This window comes from Aethalodelphis obliquidens, unplaced genomic scaffold (assembly GCF_003676395.1).
Source record: "Aethalodelphis obliquidens isolate GAN/ISIS:26980383/991018 unplaced genomic scaffold, ASM367639v1 scaffold39, whole genome shotgun sequence".
Lineage (NCBI taxonomy): Eukaryota > Metazoa > Chordata > Mammalia > Artiodactyla > Delphinidae > Aethalodelphis > Aethalodelphis obliquidens.
In genome coordinates, this window is record NW_020837983.1 from 12,223,757 (window position 1) to 12,248,975 (window position 25,219).

At 35.9% G+C, this 25,219-nt stretch overlaps 1 protein-coding gene across 8 annotated transcripts in view; it reads right to left on the minus strand.

Annotated features, from left to right (window-relative positions):
- UBR5 (ubiquitin protein ligase E3 component n-recognin 5) overlaps nt 1–25,219 on the minus strand; it is a 142,082-nt gene that overhangs the window by 67,598 nt on the left and 49,265 nt on the right. For 6 of the 8 annotated variants that reach the window (XM_027131549.1, XM_027131550.1, XM_027131554.1 and 3 more), the window contains exons 6-16: nt 22,551–22,740; nt 22,199–22,358; nt 21,464–21,613; nt 19,474–19,685; nt 10,068–10,184; nt 9,874–9,984; nt 9,119–9,273; nt 7,688–7,805; nt 4,343–4,527; nt 1,067–1,176; nt 117–229 (exon numbers count right to left, since the gene is read on the minus strand). In XM_027131549.1, coding sequence (XP_026987350.1) covers nt 117–229; nt 1,067–1,176; nt 4,343–4,527; nt 7,688–7,805; nt 9,119–9,273; nt 9,874–9,984; nt 10,068–10,184; nt 19,474–19,685; nt 21,464–21,613; nt 22,199–22,358; nt 22,551–22,740 — 1,621 coding nt within the window. The remainder of the gene's footprint in view (nt 1–116; nt 230–1,066; nt 1,177–4,342; nt 4,528–7,687; nt 7,806–9,118; nt 9,274–9,873; nt 9,985–10,067; nt 10,185–19,473; nt 19,686–21,463; nt 21,614–22,198; nt 22,359–22,550; nt 22,741–25,219) is intronic. The other 2 variants (XM_027131552.1, XM_027131551.1) reach the window with 1 other exon arrangement.

Below are 25,219 nucleotides of genomic sequence, written 5' to 3' on the forward strand. Positions count from 1 at the left end.
TAAATAAAGCAGCCTTGAGGAAAGGGCTGATGAGCACTCACCAACCGTTAAGTTCTTCGATAACCAATACCATTATAGTTCAGTTAGTAACTAATTCTTAGACATTCTGAACAAACCTTGCCAACAGGAACATTCTTAACATCTTCCACAAAAACGACTTCCCGAAGAGACCACTGCTCTTCGTTCACCTTTTCCTCCTCTTTTGGGGCAGGGGTGGACCGTCGTCGTTCTTAGACAACAACAAAATGGTAAGTACCAAAAAGAAAATGTGAAAGAGACTTTATAGATTTCATCTAAATATATGAAAAAAGATCATTTGTAAAGGGATACATAATTGAGACATCTAAATAAATTTCATGAACTACTGCTTTATGAATTGAGCTTTCATAACTAACTTCCACTTTAAATGAATTCATAGTGAAAAATATCCACGTTCGTTAATGCCTAACAATATTAACACTACTATAAACAACTGCAAAGAAGTATTTAAAAATTTTAAACTTATTCTGGACCCTCAAAATTAGGGCTATCGGACCCATGTTTAAAAAGGAGGATCTGTTGGGCTGTTCTTAAAACTAGCACATGACTATTAAAAACTTTCAATTTCCTCAAGTACAAAGCAATTAAAACTAGAAAATAAATGTACTTCGGAAAGCTTTTTTAAAAAAAATTCTTTAAATCCAAGGTGCAGTAGTAAATCTAGGTTTTTAAATTCTACAAATTCTGAGCGAAAGTTGTGACCAAGCCATAACCAATCTACAATAATAGTCCCAACAAAGGTAGGCAGATATTCTAGAGGGGCAATTATTTCCTTCTATTACTGCAATGCACTTTACATATTGCAGCAAATTATAACTCGCAAAAACAACAAGAATACTCAACACTGTAAATACTGTTTTTCTATTTAAATAAAGTTGCACATTGAAAAAAATCAAACTAGTAGGAACACAATTTATATTAAAAGATATTAAAAATGGTCTGAGTTGCCTCAAATCAGAAACAAACTGAACACAGCTCTCTGCCTGGGATCTTACTTTGACCAATGTGTACTACACATAAAACTTACTATACGGCATTGATGCACTGCTGGCAATGGAGGACGCATCACTACACGTGGATGCTGGAGATGGTGGAGGACCCATTTCTGTTTTCACAGGTTCCTGCTTACTTTCAGGCCTGCAATTAGAAATAAGATTCTCCTTATAATTAGGAAAATGACATATTAGGAACTTGTCGAATGGCTTATTTTTAAGACTCAAGTTTATTCTCATTAGGGAATGAAATAGTAAAAACTTATACAAAATGGTTATTCTTTAGGATGCAAACTGAAAAAGATACACATTGCATACTTCAAATTTTTCTTAATGTTTTAAAATAGGAAAGAAATATACTATGTGAAGCTATCAACAACGTGGAACAATGGTTCAGATAAGCCTTATCTAGGAATAACAACAAAAGCTACACTCAATTTATCAATATAGCTTTATCATAAGCCTCTTGAGAAACAAGTTTCACACTTCAGTAAATCCTGACTTGGACACTGCAATTTAACTGAAAAGATGATAAAGGCAAATAAATAAAAAGTCTACTATATCATTAATTTCCTAGAGTTCAAAGAAGGAACTCTCCTTGCAATGGCTTACAAAACTTTACCACCAGATGGTCCAAGAATAATCACCTGCTATAACTGAAATGAGAAATTATAGTATTAATAAACTATCCCTCTTCCTTGAGTTATTTCATTAATGCTGTACTCGAGAAGATAACTATAGCAACTACATAATATTCTACAGATGGTAAAAATATATTTTTATTCATTAAAAGGCAGAAGTCAATTTTTAGAGAGAAAAGTCATATATTACTCAGAAATTTGTTATATATAGATTATGCTGGTATATATTATAATCAGGGCTATCATCTTAACCCCCTCATCTGCTATTAACCCCACCAGGAATTTCACCTGAGTTTAGAAATAGTCCATAGAAAAACAGCGTTATTTTTACCAGCATCTTAGCAAAGTTCTCAGTACAAGCACACATGAACACTCATGGCTGCTCTGCAAATCCTGTGACAGTGGAAGCAAGCCAGTACTGACTCATCACGAGCACACTTAAAGTCAGCACGTTTCCATGACTATAAGAGTCTACTGACATGAAAATGATTATCTTCTTAACATTTAATTTCACTTAGCTCTTTTACCAAGTTTATTAATAAAGAAGGCAAATTTCAAGGAAGGTTCTGAAAAACTTAATAAATCACAGGATATAAATACCACATCCTATTTTAATCTCGTTTTCTATTTGTGCACATCAAAAAGATTTCAAATGCTCTTTACAAAGTTTCATAAACAATGAAAATGTATTTTGCTACTTTTATTTCTAGAATAAAAACAATCAATGCAAATAGAGGGAAAGTCTATCCACCTATTTTTAAAAACAAGACAATATATGGAATCTAAAAAAAGAAAAAAAAATGATCATGAAGAATCTAGGGGCAAGATGGGAATAAAGACACAGACCTACTAGAGAATGGACTTGAGGATATGGGGAGGGGGAAGGGTAAGCTGTGACAAAGTGAGAGAGTGGCATGGACACATATACACTACCAAACGTAAGGTAGATAGCTAGTGGGAAGCAGCCGCATAGCACAGGGAGATCAGCTCGGTGCCTTGTGACCACCTAGAGGGGTGGGATAGGGAGGGTGGGAGGGAGATGCAAGAGGGAGGGGATATGGGGATATATGTATATGTATAGCTGATTCACTTTGTTATACAGCAGAAACTAACACGCCACTGTAAGGCAATTACACTCCAATAAAGATGTTAAAAAAAAAAAGATGGCATGTCACATCCTACTCAACACTTTGGTTTCTCCCTTTGAAGAAGCAAAGGAAGAGAGCTGCCAAGCAAGGATCAACTTATGACCTAAGAGAAGTCACGTATCACTAGCCATCAACAAGCATCTCCACCATCGTGCTAAACACCCAGACCAAGAGTATGACTTACCCTGGGATAAAACGTGGGAGTTTAGGGGAGATGGCAATGTGGTATTTTCACTTATGCCTTGGCCTGCAATGAAGTAAGCCTTTAAAAAGCAAGTGTCTAGAGTCTGGTATTAAGAATGCTCAATTCGATCAGCTAATATGGGCTAGATAAGGAAGAGGATTCTAAAAAACCTTTTTCTCTTACACGGGTTCCTTATAAATCTAGTGCCAGCTGAAATTCATGTGCTTGGAAAATATCCACACCGTGTCTTGCACTTTAATATAAAGTATTATAAATCCATTTAATTGAATAAACATATTCTAAAACAAAAAAATAAATAAATAAATTTAAAAAATAAAAACAAGACAGAGAGCACAAAGCACAAAATAAGCAAAAAACTTAATTAGGCATAAATTACAGTAGCTTTGGTTTATAAAAGAATATCTTTAAACTTATTTTAACAGTAATCCTTGTACAATCATTACATTAATTTGAGCAAAAAATTTCGAAACTTTAAAAATCTATATGTATAGTACAGTTCCAATCATTTCTTTTCAATGCTTTTCAATGCTTGTATAATTTAGAATAAAAGAAAATAGTATACCAAAATATTTAAAATGCTATTTCTGGAATGTGATATTATATTACTCTTCCACGTTTCTATAATGCTCATGTATTTTTACAACATTAAAAAAAAAAGTAATTTTGAAACTTTACTAAAGTGTTTAAGATCATGTACCAAACAACCAAATCATAAAGATGAGTAGATGCTTCTAAAAGTACAGGTGTTAAGATCTGTGTACCTGGCTCCCAAACAGTAAGCCAGCCCCAGAATGTGGGTTATACACAATTCAGTGGTATTTCTGTTCACATATCCCCCCCAACCCAAAAGTTTACAAATCCTTTATAGAATTTCCCTCCCCAAGCACATTAACCTGTAAAACCCTTTCAATGATCAAGATGCAGGCAAGATGTTTGGTAGAAATTAAGATGATTATACATGGAGAGAGGAGGAAAAAGTCTGCCTAAGACAGTATGGCTGAACATATTATCACTGCTATACAACACCTTCCAAGGATGAACTCTAATGACAAAACAAAGACATCAAAAGAGAACCCTACACTGCCATTCTGGCCACCAAACATTAAGAATAACTATAATATACAAATATTAACCAATTTGCAAACAGTAAATTTTACCAATTCCTTTGAAAATTCATGGGGATCTTAATAAGACCCCCTCACGTTAACACTTGTCTAAGTCACTGTACACCTCTAAGTCTCCTTGGTACCCCCCTTCACATACAGAGCAAACTAGAAACTGATGTTAAATCAAGATTAGTTAGGGCATAGTACTTACTTAGCTTCAGTAGTTTTGCTAGCTTTGTCCATGCTTTTCAAGCTCTCAGGAGATCTAAGCTGAAACCTACAGCTATCATTCATATTCCAAACTGACTCCATTAAGACACCAACTTTAGGAATCCCAGCACTAATTGAAAATGCAACTGCTCCAGCATGATAGAGAGGATTATTTCTTAGGCATACCTAGCAAACAAAAGAAAAATCACCATCAAGATGACAATTTTAAAACAAACTAGAGGAGTTACATGTTCCCAAATTATGGAGCAGGAATAATTGGCACATTTGCTAAAAATGAACTTTAAAATTTCATGCAGCAAATAACCTGACCGTTCTGCCACAAGGACACAGAAGAGAAATAGCAGAGAAGAAACTAAAAAGGTTATTATTTAAAAAGTGAAATGTGAACAAAACAATTACATTTTTTTATCTGTTTCTTATAATTTGAAATTATTTTCTTCCTTAATTCATGATGCTATATATAGGCTCCATAACTTCAACTCTACCGATACTTGTTTCCCTCAGAAGACTGTTGTTTCCTACAAGCCAGAATTTTCACTGAATAATATAAGTTTTCTCTTAAATTAGAAAAAGAATATGTAGACATTAGTGTTAGAAGTTAACTGAGTTCAGCAGTGAATAACCTATAAATCTTCACTGCCATGGAGCACCCCTAGGTCATACTCTAAAACCAATAACCTCTAAGGTGACACTGCCAAATGCACCAACAGTAACTCGAAATGAGGTATGAACATTATTTCTGGAAATCTCTTTTGATTCTAAAGCAGCCCAATCTTACTTTCTGTTCAGTCATCCAGTGACTAACGATTATGTTATAGTTGACAGTGGACTATATGATGATCATGTTTTTTGTCAATTTATAATTAAATATAAGTCACACAGTCTTAAGAAGGTGGTACATTTGAGAAGTACAGGAACTGGAAATACTGACACAGAGCAGGAGTTCTGTCAAAGAATAGTTGTGTGTCACTAAATATAGCTCTGTGGCATAGAATGAATAGTTCAGAAGAGCCGACTTCTTGAAAAGGGTATGTCCTGCTTAGGTTGACTTAAAGAGAGGTTTCATCCATAAATTTTTGGAAAATACTGGTGAAAGCTTAAATACTGAAAGAGGATCAACAAGAAAGAAGGCTATAATTGTCAAAGAACTGTGGCAAGATATATTAGAAGTTATCCATTAACACCTTCTTATAAAAATAAATGCACCTTAGAGACAAGGAGGTGTATATCCAGCATATAAGAAGACATGAAATGAATATTTGCTAAACATACTACTCTCCACAATTATGATCTGTGAGTGCAGGTGCGGCTGCAAACTCTTAACTGATCGACCATTCTTTCTGATGTTAACATATGAACGATTTCCCCATTATGTGGCCATGACTGTCTTAAACCTCCAGTTTTCTACACTTTAAAACAAAATCTTATTCTATACCAAAGTATTGGAATATGCTGCTATTTTTCACCAATTTAGTGCCAAGCTATTGCTTAAAACTTTTCTTCAGTGCATCTTTAAAGGATTTTTCTACCCTCCCTGTCTATAGTAATGTCATCCTACATGCTAATAAGGCATCTGCCAGGATATTCTGCTAATATGTGAGTCTAGTAAATAAGGAACTTTGAAAACATGAGAAATCAGTATGTGAACTGAATAAGAAAAAGGGAGCTCCTAGAAAAGAGAGATCTGTCCAAACCAACTGATGTAAATAATGAAGACTAAACAACAATATTCAAAATAATGGGTAATTGCTGAAAACTTCCTAGTTGGAAGGCCAACAAAGGAGTCAGAACAAGACAACCATGAATAGGACCAAAACAAATGGGAGTCCCAAACAAAAATAAGAAGTACATAAGCTGAGTTTTGGAGAAAAGTAACAGCTAAAGCAGTGATTACTTTTTAAGACATAGGTAATGTAAACATGATACCACCTTACAGTGATGAGAAAAAGCTGAATTGAAAAAAAAGTGCTAGATGAGGAAATTAGTGCCATGTTACATCACAAAACCCAACACTTGTCTAAGCGTTAGGGATTATAAAGTCCTTAAACACTCATTGCAGCACTTGCTATAATGAATATAAATATCAACTTTTAACCCGAAGATAAATTTCTAACAGAATCTAATGAATTAGAAGTATAACGGTAGTGTTCAGACTCTTTTGGTCTCAGGACCGTCTCCCCTTTTTAAATATTACCAAGAATCCCCAAATCTTTTGTTTATGTGGGTCATATATAGTTGGTATTTAATGTATTAGTAATTAAAACTGAAAATTTTAAATATTTAATATTAATAAACCCCATGTTAATATAATTTATAAAAATAACTACATTTTTTAAAAAATCAGCAAGAAAAGTGGCATTGTTTACATTTTTGCAAATCTCTTAATGTCTAATTTAATGGAAGACAGCTGGAGTCCCATGTATGCTCCTGCATTCAATTTGCTGTAATATGTTACTTTAGCTAAAGTATATGACGACAACTCAGCCTTACACAGATAGGTAACTGGAAAAAGAAGGACTCTCAGATCCCCCGAAAGGGCTGAGAAGCCAGCAGGAGTCCTTGGACCACACTTTGAGAACCATTGGGGTACTAGAAAATCACATTCCATAAGATATATATATAAGAGGCTAAAACCATCTAAGAAACTAGTAGAAACACGAGGATTTGACGAACACTCCTGCCTCATGCTGACAATATTGCCAGAGAGCAGTATCTTTCAAATTGCTTGGTCATAAGAATCATCTGGGATGTTTGTGACACATAAGGAAGCCTGCGTCCTACCACCAACCAACTGAAAGAATAATTCAGGCAAGGGGCTCCAGACTCTACATTTTTAAACTCTACATTTAAGTACCAAATGATTCTTAAAACCAGGCTAATCTGAGATTCCTGTCCCACAGGAAAACCAGCTGACATCAGGGCAGAATCTATGTTACTCAGCTATTGAGTGAAAAGTGATGTGGCACATACATACTACTGGAACCAGGTCCTTCAAATGACATTCATTTATAAAACTGCCTACAGGGGAATTAATTACAGGGGAAGAAATGATTTTGATGAGCAACAATGTCCCTTAGGACAGACTTAATTCGTTTTTTTTTTTTAATATGTATTTATTTATTTTGCCTGCAGTATGCAGACGTCTTAGTTGAGGTACGCGGACTTCTTAGTTGCAGCGTATGAACTCTTAGTGGCGGGCATGCATGTGGGATCTAGTTCCCCGACCAGGGATCAAATCTGGGGCCCCCTGCATTAGGAGCGTGGAGACTTACCCAAGGAAGACCACCAGAGAAGTCTCAGGACAGACTTAATTCTAACCACTTACCTGGGTACCAACAGTGATGTTCGGCATTGAAGAAATACCAGCACTAGATTTGGGCTTTTTGTTTTTTGCTCTAGCTTTCTCTAACATTTTTTTCCTTTGACTAAAAGGGACTACACCCCTGAAAAGGAAAAGCAAAAATTGGACAAATAAGCGGCGAAGAAGCCCATTAAATAAATCTGAAATTATACACATTATATTTAAGTATTACTTGTATATTCCTTCTCTAATATTTTTGCCTCAGTATAATATTAGCATGTGTAACTTATTAATAATCATAACTTGATCACAGGTTTACAATACATAACTGGGTCCACTTTTATTAAACATTTAGGATTAAAAGTCACAGGAAATTCATCATTTGATATTTACTTCCAAATAATTCTGTTTCATTAGTAAATTCCCCTATACATTACTTCTGCCAATGCAAAGTTGCTGATAATTCCCTAAAACACAACAGAGAATACATTTGAAGCCCCTTTCGAACATTAAAGGAATAATTAAATGAGGCACAGAATATTCATACAATGACATACTTTAATAACCTTTAAAATTATATTTTATGTAGCTGTTAAATGAAAAAAGTATGAAAAACACTCTAAGTTTCTAATTAAATAAAAGCAAAGTACACGTTTATATATAGGAAAAAAAAAAGATTAATAAAATACTCCCAAAATGTTAACAGTAGTTACATTTGGGTTGTAGGATTATAGGTGATTTTTGTTTCTATTTTATACCTTTTAAATATTTCATAATTATAGTCACTAAGTATGTATTATTTTTATAAGCTTTTCTTTATCTTAAGAGTTTTTTCCAATGTTACTTTGCTCCAAAGTGAAAATTTCCCTCTCTATAAAGCATTAGCTTTTTTTTTTTTAATTGAAGTATAGCTGATTTACAATGATGTGTTAGTTTCTGGTATACACCAAAGTGATTCAGTTATTGTATTACATTATATATATATATATAAAAAATGTGAAATATATATGAATATTATATGTATATTCTATATATAGAATATGAAAAAGAATATATATACACATATAAAATATAAATAAAAACAAGTAATCTTTCCAAAAGGATTGTGGTCAAAATATATATATATTCTTTTTCATATTCTATACATAATATTCTTTTTCATATTCTTTACCATTATGGTTTATTATAGGATATTGTATATAGTTCTCTGTGCTATACAGTAGGACCTTGTTGTGTGTCTATTTTCTATAGAGCAGTTTCTATCTGCCAATCCCAGACTCCTAGTTTATCTCTCCCCTACCCCCTTTCCCCTTTGGTAACCATATGTTTGTTTTCTGTGAGTCTAAAGCATTATCTTTCAACTGACCTTCTCTATTGGTATTCCACTACTCAAAGCACCTATCTGTGTACATAAAAGCATCCACTGATATGAAATACCCCCTCTGTGATACTCACCACCAATATAAATTGTTCTCTAGCTGTGCGCAGGTATAAAGGGCACAGCAATGTAAAGAAACAATCCGTTCTCCTTGAAGTTCTGAGTAAGTCTGTGCGGTGTGCTCTAATTTAGAAGCCACAGAACTTAAAGTTTCATCTACCCATGTAGCAACCTAAAGATAAAACACCAGAGGATTAAATAAAAACAAGTAATCTTTTCAAAAGGATTGTGGTCAAAACGAGGGTAAGGAATACCTACACTCTGGACTGGAATTCTGAAGGCTAGAAAAAAAAGTAATTCAGAAAAGGTCCTTAATAAGACTAGAAACTAAAATACTTTCTTCACCCAAGTCAATCAAAATACTAGTTATTGAAATAAATGTCTAAAGCCATCTCTAAGGCATTAATTGAAAGTCCATATCTGCTCCAACAATTTTTAAACGAATTTAGTGACTCTAAAGTCACACTGATAATCTGAGATATAATATCCATACTTCCTCAATCTATCTACTGTAGTTCTTCAATATCTCCTCTTTTGCCAGGACTTAGCGTGAATATTTTTCCTTCCCTTAAAGTAGAAAGCTATCTCTGAAAAGGAATTATAATACAGAGATAAACCAGCAATAAAAAGATTATACATTGGATTACTGTACTAAGGCTTGAGACACTTTGTTATTTGCAGATCTAGTTAGATAGAAATGAAAAGATGGAAAAGGGGCAGGGAGAGGAAGAAAATCAAGAATTTAAGAAATGTTTTTCACAGTGTGTCATACCTTGTTATTTTCTGTAGCTACAGTTGCTCTTATGCTATTTGCAGACAGGAGAACTATCTTTTCATTGGTTAGCCCCAAAAATGTTGCTCGTGGATGATGTAAGGAAGGATTCTTTGAAGCATAAGAAAAGTGATTACCATTTTGTATGCTGATTTGAAGAGCTATTTAAAGCAAGATTTAATATAATGAAATACCTGTGCATTTCTGTAAGGCTCAGATTCACTCCACTTCCACTGATAAAGTTCTCCTTTACTGCTGACAGCCAAAAGCTCAGAATACAGAGCCCCAATACAGATGAATTTTGTTCCATCCTGTAAAGTGGAAATAACACAGTGGTATAAATATAACAACTGCCAAACCTAAAGATTCGGATACATCACATTAATTACTACATCAAATTTCGATTAATTATGTGAACACACAAACCGCTTTAGCAAAGTCTCCAGCACAGCCCGCAATGCCCTCCTTTAAGTGGCCTGGGCGCCCCACCCCACCCCACCCCACCCCCCCGCCCCGTGCCTCCGAACTCACTCTCCTCCAGTCATATTGACCTTTTTCCTGCTCCTGCCAGTATCCCACCATGTCCTTGTCATTCTCTTGCCTTGTTTCTCAGGTGACTCACTCCCTCTCCTCAATCAAGGCTGCTCAAATGAGACCTTCCCTGACTGCACTATCTACAAAATCAGCACTCTAATATTCCATCTCCTGACTCTGCTTTCTTTAGTTCACAGCACTTCACAACTTGACATATTTACTTGACGTATTTACTCATTTATAGTCTACTTCACTCAAATATAAGCTTTGTATTGTTCACCACTGTATCCCCTGTTCTTAGAACAGTGAACAGAGTAGATGCTCAATAAACGTGTTGAATAAATGAAGAAAAAACAGACTAAGGAGTTGAAGTGGGGAAAGTCGAGTATCAACACAAGATTCCTTCCCTGTAGGCTATTCCAAGCTGCTGAAACAAGTGTCTGTGTTGTTTTTTAAGGTAAAAGTTCATTTAGTTTTAAAGCAATGCACATGCAATGAGTCGGAACGCAATTAAATTATAAAAAGTGCAGACAATAAATTAATAATATAAATGATAAAGTGATAATTTTTTTAACATAAGACCAAAATGACCAGAAATCTCACAGCAAAGCTTGTCAATAACAGATTTTACGTTGTATTTTTGCCACTGCAAAACTTCTCTGCTCTCTTTGATGTTCTGGCTCCAGAGTATGCTAAACTAATGGCGTCTTTTTAGGTTTCTGTCAAATTCCAATCTTATTTGGTCAGATGGGTTATGGTGCTCAGCTATAGTCTGTGAAGCCTGTCAAGACTTATAATAACAACAGGTTATGCCTCAGAGCTGTATAGAAAGAACACTAATTTTTTTTTTTTTGCAGTTTCATGCTGTTGATTTTTCTTTTTTAAAATGTAAGCCACTAATTGTTTAAGAAAAAATTTTAAACCAAAAGTTGCATATTAATATTACACACAAACCAAAACACAAGTGACTTTTTTTTTTTTTTTTTGCGGTACGCAGGCCTCTCACTGTCGTGGCCTCTCCCGTTGCGGAGCACAGGCTCCAGACGCGCAGACTCAGCGGTCATGGCTCACGGGCCCAGCCCCTCCGCGGCATGTGGGATCTTCCCGGCCCGGGGCATGAACCTGTGTCCCCTGCATCAGCAGGCGGACTCTCAACCACTGTGCCACCAGGGAAGCCCAACACAAGTGACTTTTAGCACAGTACATACATGCTTACATAAACTCAAATATTTACACATTTAAAACAATTTCCATTTAACATACGAAATTTCTGAAATACATAAAAGCATTAATACTTTCTATAAAACTACAATTAAAACATCAAGTGCTTTCTTGGAGTTTCAAGTTACCTCTTTAAAATAAGATCTTGCTTGCATATATAGTCTTTCTCCAATAATCAGTATGAACTTTTTTTTCCCCCAAGAGGTTTATTTTCCAGGTACATTATAAGCTCAAGAAAACGGACCCAACAATTATGCAATGTAATTATGTCATAACAACTTAATTGCACATAATGCTTTAAAGTAGGTTTGGATGAAGTTCTCAAACACTTTGGTATATGTTCTTCAGGGACTTCTATTAGAAACAACAGGAATTTTAAGCCCCTTCAATCCCCATTTTGCTTTAAAATGGACAAGTCTTTGGTTAAAGTTCTATATTTTGGGCATTTATTATTAATTAAAATGGTCCCCAAACCAATAAATGGCGCTGATGTATTATTAGTTTACAAGACTTCATTTAACTTGTTTCTGATGCAGTGGGAAGCTATAGATATTCATTTATTATAACATGTCATTGATAGTTTCAATCTTTCACTTATAAGCAGACAAATCAATAGGTTTAGTCAGTATCTCTGTTCATTTTCTGTTATAATCTAAACTATACAGTAACTTTCAGTAACTATAGATACTGAAGAACACTAATTTTAATCTTCTATTTTACCAGTGCCAATCAGCTCTATTTTCAAGTCACATCTATGGAGGGATGGGAAAGAGACCAAACTTGAAATTTTCCAACTTAGCAATTCTACTCTTCCCTTCACCATGGGTATCTGAAAAACACACCGTGTACTTTCTCCAGGGCTGCTGCATCAAATCTTAACATTTCTACCTCACACTTCCTTCTCGACCCCTTGGTTAAAGAGATGATAGAATCAGACCAAGTTGAGTCCAAAACCTGGATCCAACACTTATTAAGTAGGTAACTTCAGATAAGTTATGTAACTTCTCTGAACCCATTTCTTCACTTCTAAAATGGGTATAATAATAACACGATGGGGAGGGGGGCAGTAAAAACCAAATAAAGTAACATATATTAAAGCACCTGGCACAAATAAGTGGTCAAATTCAACTCTGGTTACTCTGCTGCCCTGACTTCATCTCCTACTCACCCAAAACGCACAAGCTTTCTGAGTATTTCCATCTCCATCCAGACTTACTTAATGAAAAAACACCATTCTCCCCTCCCCCCCTCCCCTTCTCAGAGAAAGAAGTGTTCCTCTCTACTATCTAAGGACAGCTCACCACACACAGTGGACACAACCCTCTCTCATTACCTCCACAACCGTCCAAACCCGCCTGCCCTTCAGTCTTAGGCCCGGAGAAGTGAACTGTCACCCGGCGTCCGTCTCACCTCACCGGCTCTCACTGACAGCCACGCCTGCTCTTGCAACAGCCTTATCGATGCCCCGTGCATTGAACCAATCCATCTTCTCTCTTCAAACTCTTTGAACAGTTGGACCCGGTTCATCACCAGTTCTAGAACCTCTCCTCTCCCTTGTTCACAGGTCACTACTCTCTACTGGTCTTCCTCCTATCTTCATGACTACAGTAATTTTTCCACCTTCCTTGTACCACCACGTACTCCCTGACCCAGATTCTGTCCTTGTCCGTTTATTCAAATGATGTTCCACCCTCAGCCTAAGTGACTGTATCCACTGGGGCGCCACGCTTTTAAACATGTAAATCTTCTATCTGCAGACTAACCTGCAGATTAACTGCCTGGATGTCTGAAAAGCACCCTACCATCTCCAAAATGAATTCATCGTCTCCTCCAAAGCTACATGTCCCCTGTAGTCCCTGTCTCCATGAATGACATCTACCACCCACCCAGTAACAGGAGGGCAACAAGGGAACCTGGGCCCTCTCTTCAACTCTTCCTCTTCTCTTAACCAGATGGTGACTAGCAAACCAATGCTATACTTTGTCTCAACTTCCTCGAACATTCTTCCCTTCATCCATCCTCCCTGTCATTGCTTTGGTTGAGAGCCTCACAATTCCCTTCTACAACAATTCTAGCAGTCTCTTAACTGACTCTAGATTTTTACTATTCCTATCTTTCTCCCACTGTGCCAATAGTGCTCGTCTCCCTAAAAATATACAAAACCAAACCCCACCAATCTCATCATGTCATTTCTCTAAGAACTTTGCTGGCAGAACAACATCCTAACTCTTTGGCAAGTTGTCTAGGGCTCTCTGGTCTTCTCCACCCTGCTCTTCTCCTTCTCCCACCACAGAGCAGCAATTCTGAATTTCTCACTGCTCCGCAAACACACCCTGACCTTTCCTGACTCTAGGCCCATACTTGACGTGTTTGGAATGCCTCTGCATCTTGGTTAATGCCTACTTGACCTTAAAAATGCTGCTTAAATGTCATCTCCTCTGTGAAGTCTTTGCCACATCTCTCAGGTGGTGTTAGTCATTCCCCACTCTGAGCCCCTATAAATACCGTATTCACACCTTCAGTCTAGCACTGGTCATACTGTGAACACATTTCATTGTATGTGAATGTCTGTCTTCCCCAATGAGTTGCCTATGGGAAGGTCCATAACGAATTCACCTCTACATTCCCACAGGCCAGCTTGGTGCTTGGCACACAGTAGGAGCACACTGACAACTGAAGGAACAAATTCATCTCAACTCAAACTTTTTGAGTAAAAACTCTGCCAGAGCAGTACAATCCTAAACAATTCATCCCTATAGCCACAGCATGGTGTGTGAGGCACTCTCAGAACTGACTTGCCTATATCCTTCAAGGATGGACCAATGTTCCCCAGCTCATTAGTCCTGAATGAGCTAAGTGAACCCTGAAGGCCCTGAAAATCCATTATGGACAAATGTGGAGAGATGGCAAAACCACCAACCAAAGGAAGATGATGGAAAAATCACCTATTGTCTCTTGCCTGATTTAGATCAGTAGGTGGAGAAATACAAAGCAATCAAATACACACAAAGAAACAGTATTTTAGCTCACACACTTCATAATATCATAGAAGACAAGGCTTTTATCGTTTTGATGAAATACTAATGGCTGCTTCTGAGAAAGTTGGGCCCTGCTTCAATCCAACTGGAAAAGGTGGATATGCACATTTCCGTTAAGATCAGTAGTTTGTTGCTCTATTTTTTTTTTTAAAACAAAACGAATCCTTTAGAAGCTGAATCTAATCAATAAATTTGCAACTGTCTGAACATTAAAGATCAACCAAATGAGGAATCCCTCCCTAAAGACAGATGGAAAATGTCAAAAATATGATAAAAATTACCTTAAAAAGCCAAAGCTTTAAAAGAAAAAGAAAAAGGTCATTCAGCATAGCAACACGAACTCCTATTAATTTCATCTAGTGACTTACATTTTTTAAAAAATTGGTCTTATTATTCCTAAATTTCTCCCTACAAACCTTGGTTTTCTTTTTTTAAATTTTCCTACTATCAGCAAACACTAGTTTTCCCATTAAGTACCAATTCTAACTGCAATGTGCTGTGTATTATGGCTGAAATGGATGCTATACAACTACAGGTTACATGGCACAATTTGTTAACTGTCCTTATTCACACTTCACTTCTCCTTACCTATCTAGGTTTCCATTTTCTCCTTATGCCTGGCTTCTCTTCCTCTTTATGACCTCTTCTCCTTTTGCTCTTACTTCATTATTAAAGTACATTTGTGACACACCTAGCCAACTTTTAACAGATACTTCCTGGAAGCTTCCATATGTCGATTTAAAAAAAAAAAAAAGACCTTCCTCACCCAACTTCCACTTCTAGAACCTTGAAGGCGAAGCAGAATGACCAACAAATTTGATCAACTGGTCCCAACAGTGATGGCTGCTTCAAATAATTTAAGGAGCCAAACGTCATGGGACTATTTCCTCTCAACACCATTCAAAGAAACTTGAGAATAACACACAACTCTACAATTCAAAAGGCTGGTGGAGAATAAATTTTCTTATTTTCCCTAAACTATATGAAAATAGATCCCGAACAGTAAGCGATACGACTGTAAATTAACAATACTGACTTGCTGAATCAGTTTCGTTTCTTCATCACCCACCAAACAACTTTTGTCAAATTCTTCTCTGGGAGCTTACTGGAAATAAAGGATGTGTGCATTTTCTAATCTGAAAGGGTTTGTTTTGTTACAGGGCACAAAGCAGAAGTTTTTATGTTCAACTTCAGATTTACTTAGTATGGATTTCCGTGTAAGTTTTCTCGGCCCTTTCCCTTCAGCATTTACTACTTAGCTCTTACCTTTGCATTCTTACTTTTAACAGTCTTTGTTACTATTGTGGTTGCATTTTTTATTCTCTTATCAGTCACTTTAGATTCTTGTTGGAAGTAGGTTGGTATATATATGTATGTATGTGTATATATATATATATACATATATATATATAGTTACAACGTAAATGTAGACATTCAGCAACACAGAACTAAATTTCTAATCTGAGAAAAGTAAATTCCAAAAATGACTGAGAAGTGAAAATGCAGCCATGTTAGATAACTGCCTAATTGAAAGATTGCACCTTCCCATCAAAGTAACTCTTAGTAACTCTCACTCTGGCCTCCTGTGATTCCCCAAAGCCTCTTATACCTAATTCCATTATGGTACTTAACACCAAAGTATTAACATCATTGTTCTGCCTTTCTACAAAACTCTCACCCTAACACCTGAACAAAAGGCCTAACACACAATATGCATTTAACCAAGGCTACTCAATCACGTGTGCATGTGTGTCCCCATCCACTGATGGATGCTTAGGTTGCTTCCATATCTTGGCTATTGTAAACAATGCTGCAATAGACATGGGGGTAAATGTATTTCGAGTTAGTGTTTTCATTTTCTTCAGATAAATACCCAGAAGTGGAATTGCTAAATCATACAGTAGCTCTGTTTTTAATTTTTTAAAGACCCTCCCTACTGTTTTCCATAGTGGCTGAACCAATGTACATTCCCACCAACAGTGCACAAGGGTTACCAATTATGCTTTTATACTAGTTTTGACATTTAAATCAAAATAATTTATGGAAATAAAGTTTAAGGTTACCTCAAATATTTTCAATTTAAGATTATACTGTAAAGGCTTAAAGAGAACATTCATTCCACCATTAAGGGAGCTTTATTAGCCTAGAAAATGGTGAAATTTTGAAGAAGTAGCTGTTCCTCTAAATAGGTGGTGGGAAAGTCAAAATTATTCCAGATAATTTAACAGTGGAATTTCTCAGGCACTCTAACAAAAGGAAGAATGAAAAATACCATGGATACTAACCAATCTTACAATTTCGGTCATTTCTGAAATTAAGCTGGGACACCCTCTTCCCACCCCCCCCCCCCCCCCAAAAAAACAAAAAAAACAAAAAAAAAGGGAGAGAGCAAGAAAGCAAAAGAGACAGAGAGACTACCTCCAAACAGTGCGTGCTGACGCCCTATACCTCCCTGCTCTCTCCACCTACCTTCTCCATCTCCTATCAAGTTTGCCCCAAAACCCTTTTCTCCTCCTCAGGGATCACCACCCCCAATTCTGGAGGACTAAGAAGGTCCCACATAATGCCTGTTTCTTCATGTGGAATGTATCCTATGCCCCTGTATGATCATTTTGCACACTGTTCTAAAAGCAAGGTCTTTTTTCCCTTTAACAACTCTCTGCATTCTCTTTCTGACTGTAGCATTCAGCCTTGCAAAACAATCATCTAGTGGTTTGTTGATAACTGGGATAATGCTTAACAGCTTAATTAGGTTTATGCTGTTTTCTTTCCCTGAACTGAAATTTTTGATGTCTAAATTTCAATCACAAGCTAATAAAAAGTAGTTCTTCAGTGACATTTTAAATTAGGTTTTTCTTTAATAGGAAAAAAAAGGTATAGGTAGGATATACTTTGTTGCACACACTGCTATTTCTCCTTCATTCAATGTCTAAACAAACGAAGGAAATAACACACTAAGTAAGTAAGACCTGTACAGTGTCAAGATTTTACGATGCATTTAGTAGCTGTCTCTGAAAACAAGCTATACCCAAAACCATGCCTATCAGTAAAGGCCAACAAAGACCGGCTAACTCTAACAGAGGGTACACTGGCCAGGGAAAAAGCTTGCTAAACTCATACTGTTCAAAACACTTTCAGATGTGTGACAAAGAAGCCTACACTAATATGTATGCAATGGCACTATTAAAACAAGATTAATGAGTCCTCTATTACTTCCTGCCAATATGACATAGACACAGCTCTAGCATGATCAAGGCAAGAGAAACAGGAAACAAAGAACAATGTAGGGGAAAAAAAAGAAATGAAAAAGAAAAAGCCCAATGGTTTAAATCACCTTCTACCATATGAAGTAAAAGTAGAAATTGGAACATTTCTAGTTTTATGGAAATAAGTAAGAGAATGCAATTCAGGGAAAGTCTGTCAGCTGCCAAAGAAAACAGAATAACCTTTTGCTTACAAAGAGGCTGATTGAAATTCATGTTCCTTCTTGCATTCAAGCTTTCCACATGAGCTGAATACAGAGGAAAATAAATGAACTACATCAAGAGTCACAATAACTATGAAATATAAACAAATTCAGAACACTAAATAATATTTTTCCTTTAATATCCCAAATTCAACTTCAAAGAAAGAAAAGAAATCTACATCAGAATCTCCTTATCTGCTAGAGATAACCTTCAAGTTCTTATCTTCTTTTACTTCTACTTTAGAAAAGTTCCTATCCAACTGGCTCTGGAAATAAGAAACAGGCACTCCAAAAAACAGGTGAAAAACCCACGGCTTCCTACAGGAGCCTTTGAAGATAAATTACCAATCACTTAAGACAGTGAAACCTACACACCATCAATAAACTATGTCTATATGGGAAAAGAATCTAAAAAAGAGTGGATATATGTATTTGTATAACAGATTCACTTTGCTGTACACCTGAAACTAACACAATACTGTAAATCAATTACACCCCAATAAAAATAAAAGTAAAATAAAAGAATGTGTCAACTCTGTTTCACTTGTAGCAGTGATGGATTTTTACAGATTCAAATCAACTTAAATCCTGCATGCTTTCTAGAAGCTAGTCATTGTACTACCACTCAGGATGCAGAGCATAATTCCCCCAGTCCATTCCTGTTCAGCCTGCTTTGTCTCCCACAGCTTTTAGAGCAAAGGGCCTGTCAGAATTCACTGCCATCAAACGGGAAAGCTAAAATCAAAGAAACACAGATCCCTAATCTTGCCCTGACATGCATGCTTGTAACAATGACCAGAAACCTGCCCTGCAGAAAATGGGGTACTCTTGACAGTACAAAACAAATTCCTATCAAGAAATATACCATTCGTTACTGGTATAATTACCACCAGAAAAGAAATCTTGAAACAGAATGCTGATGTATTATCTGGAACTACCATCCTTATTTCTCTGATTTACTTCATCAAGTAGAAAAAGAAATAGCACCACTGAACACATCTCCTTAAAACGACTCCTGTACTGTCAAATAAAGATGATCTACTTATATTTAAAACAAAACAAAAATATCACTTTATGTCTGCATTTTATATTTATTTTTTATTTTCTGACCGCGCCATGCAGCATGCAGGATCTTAGTTCCCTGACCACGGATCGAACCCATGACCCCTGCAGTGGAAGCATAGAGTCCTAACCACTGGACGGCCAGGGAATTCCTATCTCTGCATTTTAAATGACAGTACGAAAATCTGAAATAAAACAGAAACCTTTTTGGGGGGGTGGAGGGGAGTGCCAGGAATTCAGTTAAAATGGAAAGGATGGGTGGGGTTTCTTTTCAAATACCTTATCAGGCCACCACTGCAAATCTTCTCCTAGAGACACTGGACTTTGAACAGGTGTATTCTTCTTATCCAAGTTTGGCTCTCCTTCCTTGCTGGTAGAGCCCCTTTCATTATCAAATGAGGCTCCATCAAGCCACCTTCGTTCACGTAAACGTAAAACGGATTCACGTTCACGCAACAGCTCAGAGTCTCTCTCTAAGGGAAGAAGGAGAACTGGTATGCAATTGGGTCACACCAGTGGGATAAAAGTAAGCCACTCTCTAGTAAAGACCCTTCAGGATGCAACTAACAGCAGTTTATCCACTCACAAGAACTTAATGTAAATGTATATCTAATAAGCTTGACATGCAACATTCAAAACATTAACTCTTTCAAGTGAATGTATGAAAATTATAAACTAGTATTTTTAAGCACTATGTAGAGGCAGACTTTTCTGAATTCCAACTATATGCTTTTAGAGCAGAACTGCTTTATTTTAAACTGGATTTTGGATTTTTTAAATGGAGTTTTAAATTTTTGGCTTTCATTAAAAATGTTTACTGTAACTTAAATTTATTAGAAAATATTCATAAATTAAAATTTTAACACGTTAGATACATAAACCAAAAAAGAGTATTTGTTAGAGAGTCTACACATACAGATTAAAAAAAAAAAACAACAACCAAATCTTGAAAAGGGTAAAATAAAAATCCATTAACTATAAAACTTTTGATAATCCAAGCCCTTGTTTAGAGTAATTTTACAGGCTGGATTTTTATGGAAAAGTCTTAAAATTTCTGAGAAACTAGACAGAATTTTTCTTTTGAGAATCTTTATAGAAAGATTACTTTACAAAAATGCTTCCCCTGAAACTGGCCTACAAACTTTTTAAAACCAGTTTTTTTCAGCTTGCTCACATATTATTTTTTAAATAGGCAACCAAAATAAACTTTCCAAGACTTGGATAGTAAGGATTAAAAACAATATTAAGTTGAACCATATAAAACTGCCATCCATGCAGATCTAACATGGTCAAGTACCACCAATTTCATATGGTTCAAAGTAAAACAGATGCCCACATAGAATGACCTAAGGAAAAGCAAAAGGGAGAAATTTAGAAGGAGTTTTGTGTTAGATATTGAATATCTTAAATGCAATACTTGATGCATTTTAGGCAGTAAAATATGCACTTATTTTTAAAAAATTTTTAAGCCATTACATAATAGGTTCAGTACACTAAAAGATCATCGTAAGTCTGTTATTTTAAAACTGCTTTCAAGTACTAGGTATTTGCAGTAAGGTCTTAATATAAAACAGCATCCTTTCCAGTTTACTAATGATAAGTAAATAATATATCTGATTCTTGCCTGTTACTTCAATCAAGCAGTTTTACATTCTGGAAAGTAAAAATACTGACTTACAAAAGTTAAAATGCAAGCTAAATCCACATCAACATACACAGAGAAAGGTTTATATTTGTATGATTTCAAAATCTTCTTTCTAAACTCTACTGTGTACTATACCTTTTCAAGATTTCAAACTTCTGAAAATATCATTTTAGTATAATAAGCATTTCTATATATTTACTATTGATCAATCTCATTCTAATAAGTTTTTTCATATTTCACTCTTCCATCTAACCAGGGTTTAAAATGAACAAAATAATCACTTTATTTTAATCAAATAAACTAAAGAGACTTGTTATCTGAATGCTGCATGTCACCGTAAAGCAGAATTCTGCTTTTACTTCAGAATCCATATTCCTAATTAAAAATACAGTTAGGTAAGTTGTAACCCTTTACATATACGCTACTATGTTGATAAGATCATCTCTAAAGTTCTAGTGTGGCTCTTCAAACTCAAAAGTAACTATTTTAATGCCAAAGCATCCAAAAACACTATCAAGTAATGATTTCGTCTACTGTAATATTAAAAGTTCAAATACAATGAATTCTACCACTATCTCTCCATAGAGTCAGCCAACAATCACAAAGAAATAAATGCAAAATTACCTCGAGATGAGCCTAGCCTGGAAAGTGACGAACGACGAAAAGAAGGGTAACCAAAATAGCTAATGTCTTCAGAAAACATGGCATCTGCATCAATAATGACACTTGGGTGGGCAGAATGAATGTCAGCATCAAGAAGAGACATAAGATCCTCTATAAACAGAAACAAACATAAATGAAGCAGATATAGAGAAAAAAATCTGCAGACCACTGAAAAATCCCTGAAAATTAAAACATTAAAATCAGGGACTGACTACTGACATAACCTGAGAAGAAAAGCAGTAACTACCTAGGAAATAAAGTTAACGTTATTAACACAGATTTTAAGGAACATCAATTGCATGATTGTTGCTTGGGCTAACTACTAAATTACCACAAGAAAAAAAGATCACTATTGAAGATTCTTGTGACATCACAGAAAGTCAAAATCTAAATGCAGTTCAGTTATTCCATATTCAGTAATAAGGGCATCAAAATACAACATTCCAGTCATCTGTCAGCCAGTGATAAAGACATGCACATACATCCATGTCTTTATAGGACCAAACACAAGTCCACTGAGCAAAAACATTTTCCCTTAAAGAGAATTTTACCATCAAATCAAACACTACAGTGAGAAATATCTACCACCTTGGAAAGAACAGTCAGCAAACCTATTGCACTTTAAAATTCCATTCCCCAGTCAAAAAAAAATCTCTCCCTTCAGAGATGAGAAAACCATGATGGTGATCAACCAACCTCCAGGCAAATAAGATTCACTGGCTGTATCATCCCCATCATCTCCATCTTCATCATCCCGGCTAAGTAAATTATTTACAGCAAGGTTTACATCAAGATTTGTTCGCTGAAGTTCTCGAATAATGACACTTCTGGATTTGCCTTGTAAAACGACTTGGGCCTGAAATAAAAAATAGAGTACTATGCTAATTATCTTTTTCATAACTTCTTTATTAAAATCAGCTTCCTAGGATCAATACAGAAAACCAGTATTTCACAGTTCATGATATAAATCATGACTACAGCCTGCTATATTTAGTTAAACCTCAACCTGTCCTGCTATCTTACGTTAATTGTTCTACAAGATCCATACCTGTGAAATCAGCTCCTCTGGAATCACAGATGCTGGAATAACTGGCTGGGGTTGACTGCCCAAAAGCCCAGATCCTCGATCCCGTCCCGTCCGAATTACTCGAGTCTGTCGGCGAGAATCTCGAGCTCCAGCTGACGACCTACCAGAGGATCCTCCTCCACTTCCACCCACTCCAGAACTCCAACGACTTCTAAATATTGGAGAATTTAAAGAAACAGCATTTTAAACAATCATTCAGAAAGATCGCTTTGGGTCTCATGTTCATTATCTTAGAATATGATAAAGTTATTTTTCTAACTGACATAATATGCTATAGTAGTATTTTGACAGAACAATAGAACTGAACTTTAAAATAACACTGTTCCGGGCTTCCCTGGTGGCGCAGTGGTTGGGGGTCCACCTGCCGATGCAGGGGACACGGGTTCGTGCCCCGGTCCGGGAGGATCCCACATGCCATGGAGCAGCTGGGCCCGTGAGCCATGGCCGCTGAGCCTGCGCGTCCGGAGCCTGTGCTCCACAATGGGAGAGGCCACAGCAGTGAGAGGCCCGCATACCGCAAAAAAAAAAAAAACAACAACAAAAAAACACTGTTCCAATTTTTTTAAATGCTGAAGTATAAACTCACTTTTTAGAAAGATATATACCACCCTTTTGCATCTTTTAAAACAATTTTTTAAAGAACCACATACCAAGCATTTCTAGTCACAGCTCTAAAGTGAGTTATAGAATGCATCTCACCTTTGCGCGAAAGACCTATGAGACATAACTACTAACAGTCTGCAGCACAAAAAGTAAAATTCAGAGTTTAAAGTTTAAAGACACAACTAAATGGAAAGACACCTGTGCCCAGGGGATGGAAAATTTAATATTGTTAAGATGTCCATACTGCTCAAAGCAATCTACAGATTCATCAAAATCCCTATGAATATCCCAATAGATTTTGTCCCTCAAAGGACATAATCAACAGAGTAAGGAAGCAACCTATAGAATGGAAGAAAATATTTACAAATCGTTTATCTAATGAGAGGTTAGTATCCAGAATATATAAAGAGCTCCAACACTCAACAACAAAAAAAATCAAATAACCTGATTAAAATATGGGAAAGAATGCGAACAGACATTTCTCCAAAGATAATACACAAATGGCCAAGTAAGCATATGAACAGATGGTCAACATCACTAATCATGAGAAATGCAAATCAAAACCACAATCACCTATCACCTCACACCCATCAGAATGGCTACCATGAAAAAAAAAAAGAAAATTACAAGTGTTGGCAAGGATGTATAGAAACTGTAACCCTAGTGCACTGTAGGTAGGACTGTAAAATAGTGCAGTGCTATGAAAAACAGTATGAAGTTTCCTAAAAAATTAAAAATAGAACCATTATATATGACTCAGCAGTTATAATTCTATGTATATATCCAAAAAAATTGAAAACAGAGTCTCGAAGAGATATTTGCATACCCATGTTCACAGCAGCACTATGTGTAAGAGCTGCGTGGTATAACGTTGATTGTTCTCAATTAATGTCTCGATTTGATTGCTATCAACTTCAACTGGTCTACTCAACCGTGGAACATCATCATCCAGAGAGAAATCTCCAGCAAGGAACTTCGCAGACCACTTCTGACACATTTGATCAGTCACAGTACCTTCCCCATACACTGCACAATCTTTTTTGGCATTTCAGTTGTGTTTTTACCTTTCTTGAAATAATAAAGCATAATATGCCGCAAGTGTTGTTTTTCTTCCATCTTCAATATTAAAATGGCTACACAAAAATTCACCAATTTTGGTAAGTTTTTTTACATGCACGCTGATATGACAGCTGTCACAATACAATCTAATAAAATTGTTTCAAATGAAGTTAAAGACAACTAAGCGCCACTAGAGCCATCTTATGGGAAAACCGAACAAACCTTTTGGCCAACCCAATACAACACAGATGAACCTTGAAGATATTATGCTAAGTGAAATACGCCAATCACAAGAAGACAAATACTATATGATTACAAATATAAGGTACCTAACGTAGTCAAATTCATAGAAACAGAAAGTAGAATGGTGGCTGTCAGATGGTGGGGAGAGGGGTAAAGGGAGTTGTTTATTGGATATAAAGTTTGTTTTACAAGATGAAAAAGTTATAATAGAGATTTCTTTCACAACAATATAAATATACTTAATACTACTGAGATGTGCAGTTATAACCGTAAAGATAGTAAATTTTATGTTATGTGTTTTTAAACATGATTTTAAAAATATAGTCATGTGTTATCAAAGAAAGCAGTACTCTCAAAAACAGACAAGTTTTCTTTTCAACTTATATGCTTTGTGACAATTACGCAACAGAAAATAATATAGGATCAATGAAACATACAAACAGATATTCAAATCAAACATTAAATCAGCACTTCTACTTCATGGTTTCCTGTAAGTTGGCAAAATTAAGTCAGGTGGAACCACTCTTTTGGAAGCTTTTAACAGTCAAAAGCTACATATATTATTTCAACTTGAAAACAGGAGGAACCACACTAAAGAGTCTTAAAAAGATATAATTAGGGTAACTATATGTCCCAGTTTGCCTGAGATAATGCCAGAGTAAGCCTACTGTCTGAGCCTATTATTAATTTCACTCCAAAAAGCCCCTGTTCAGACATTATATGGC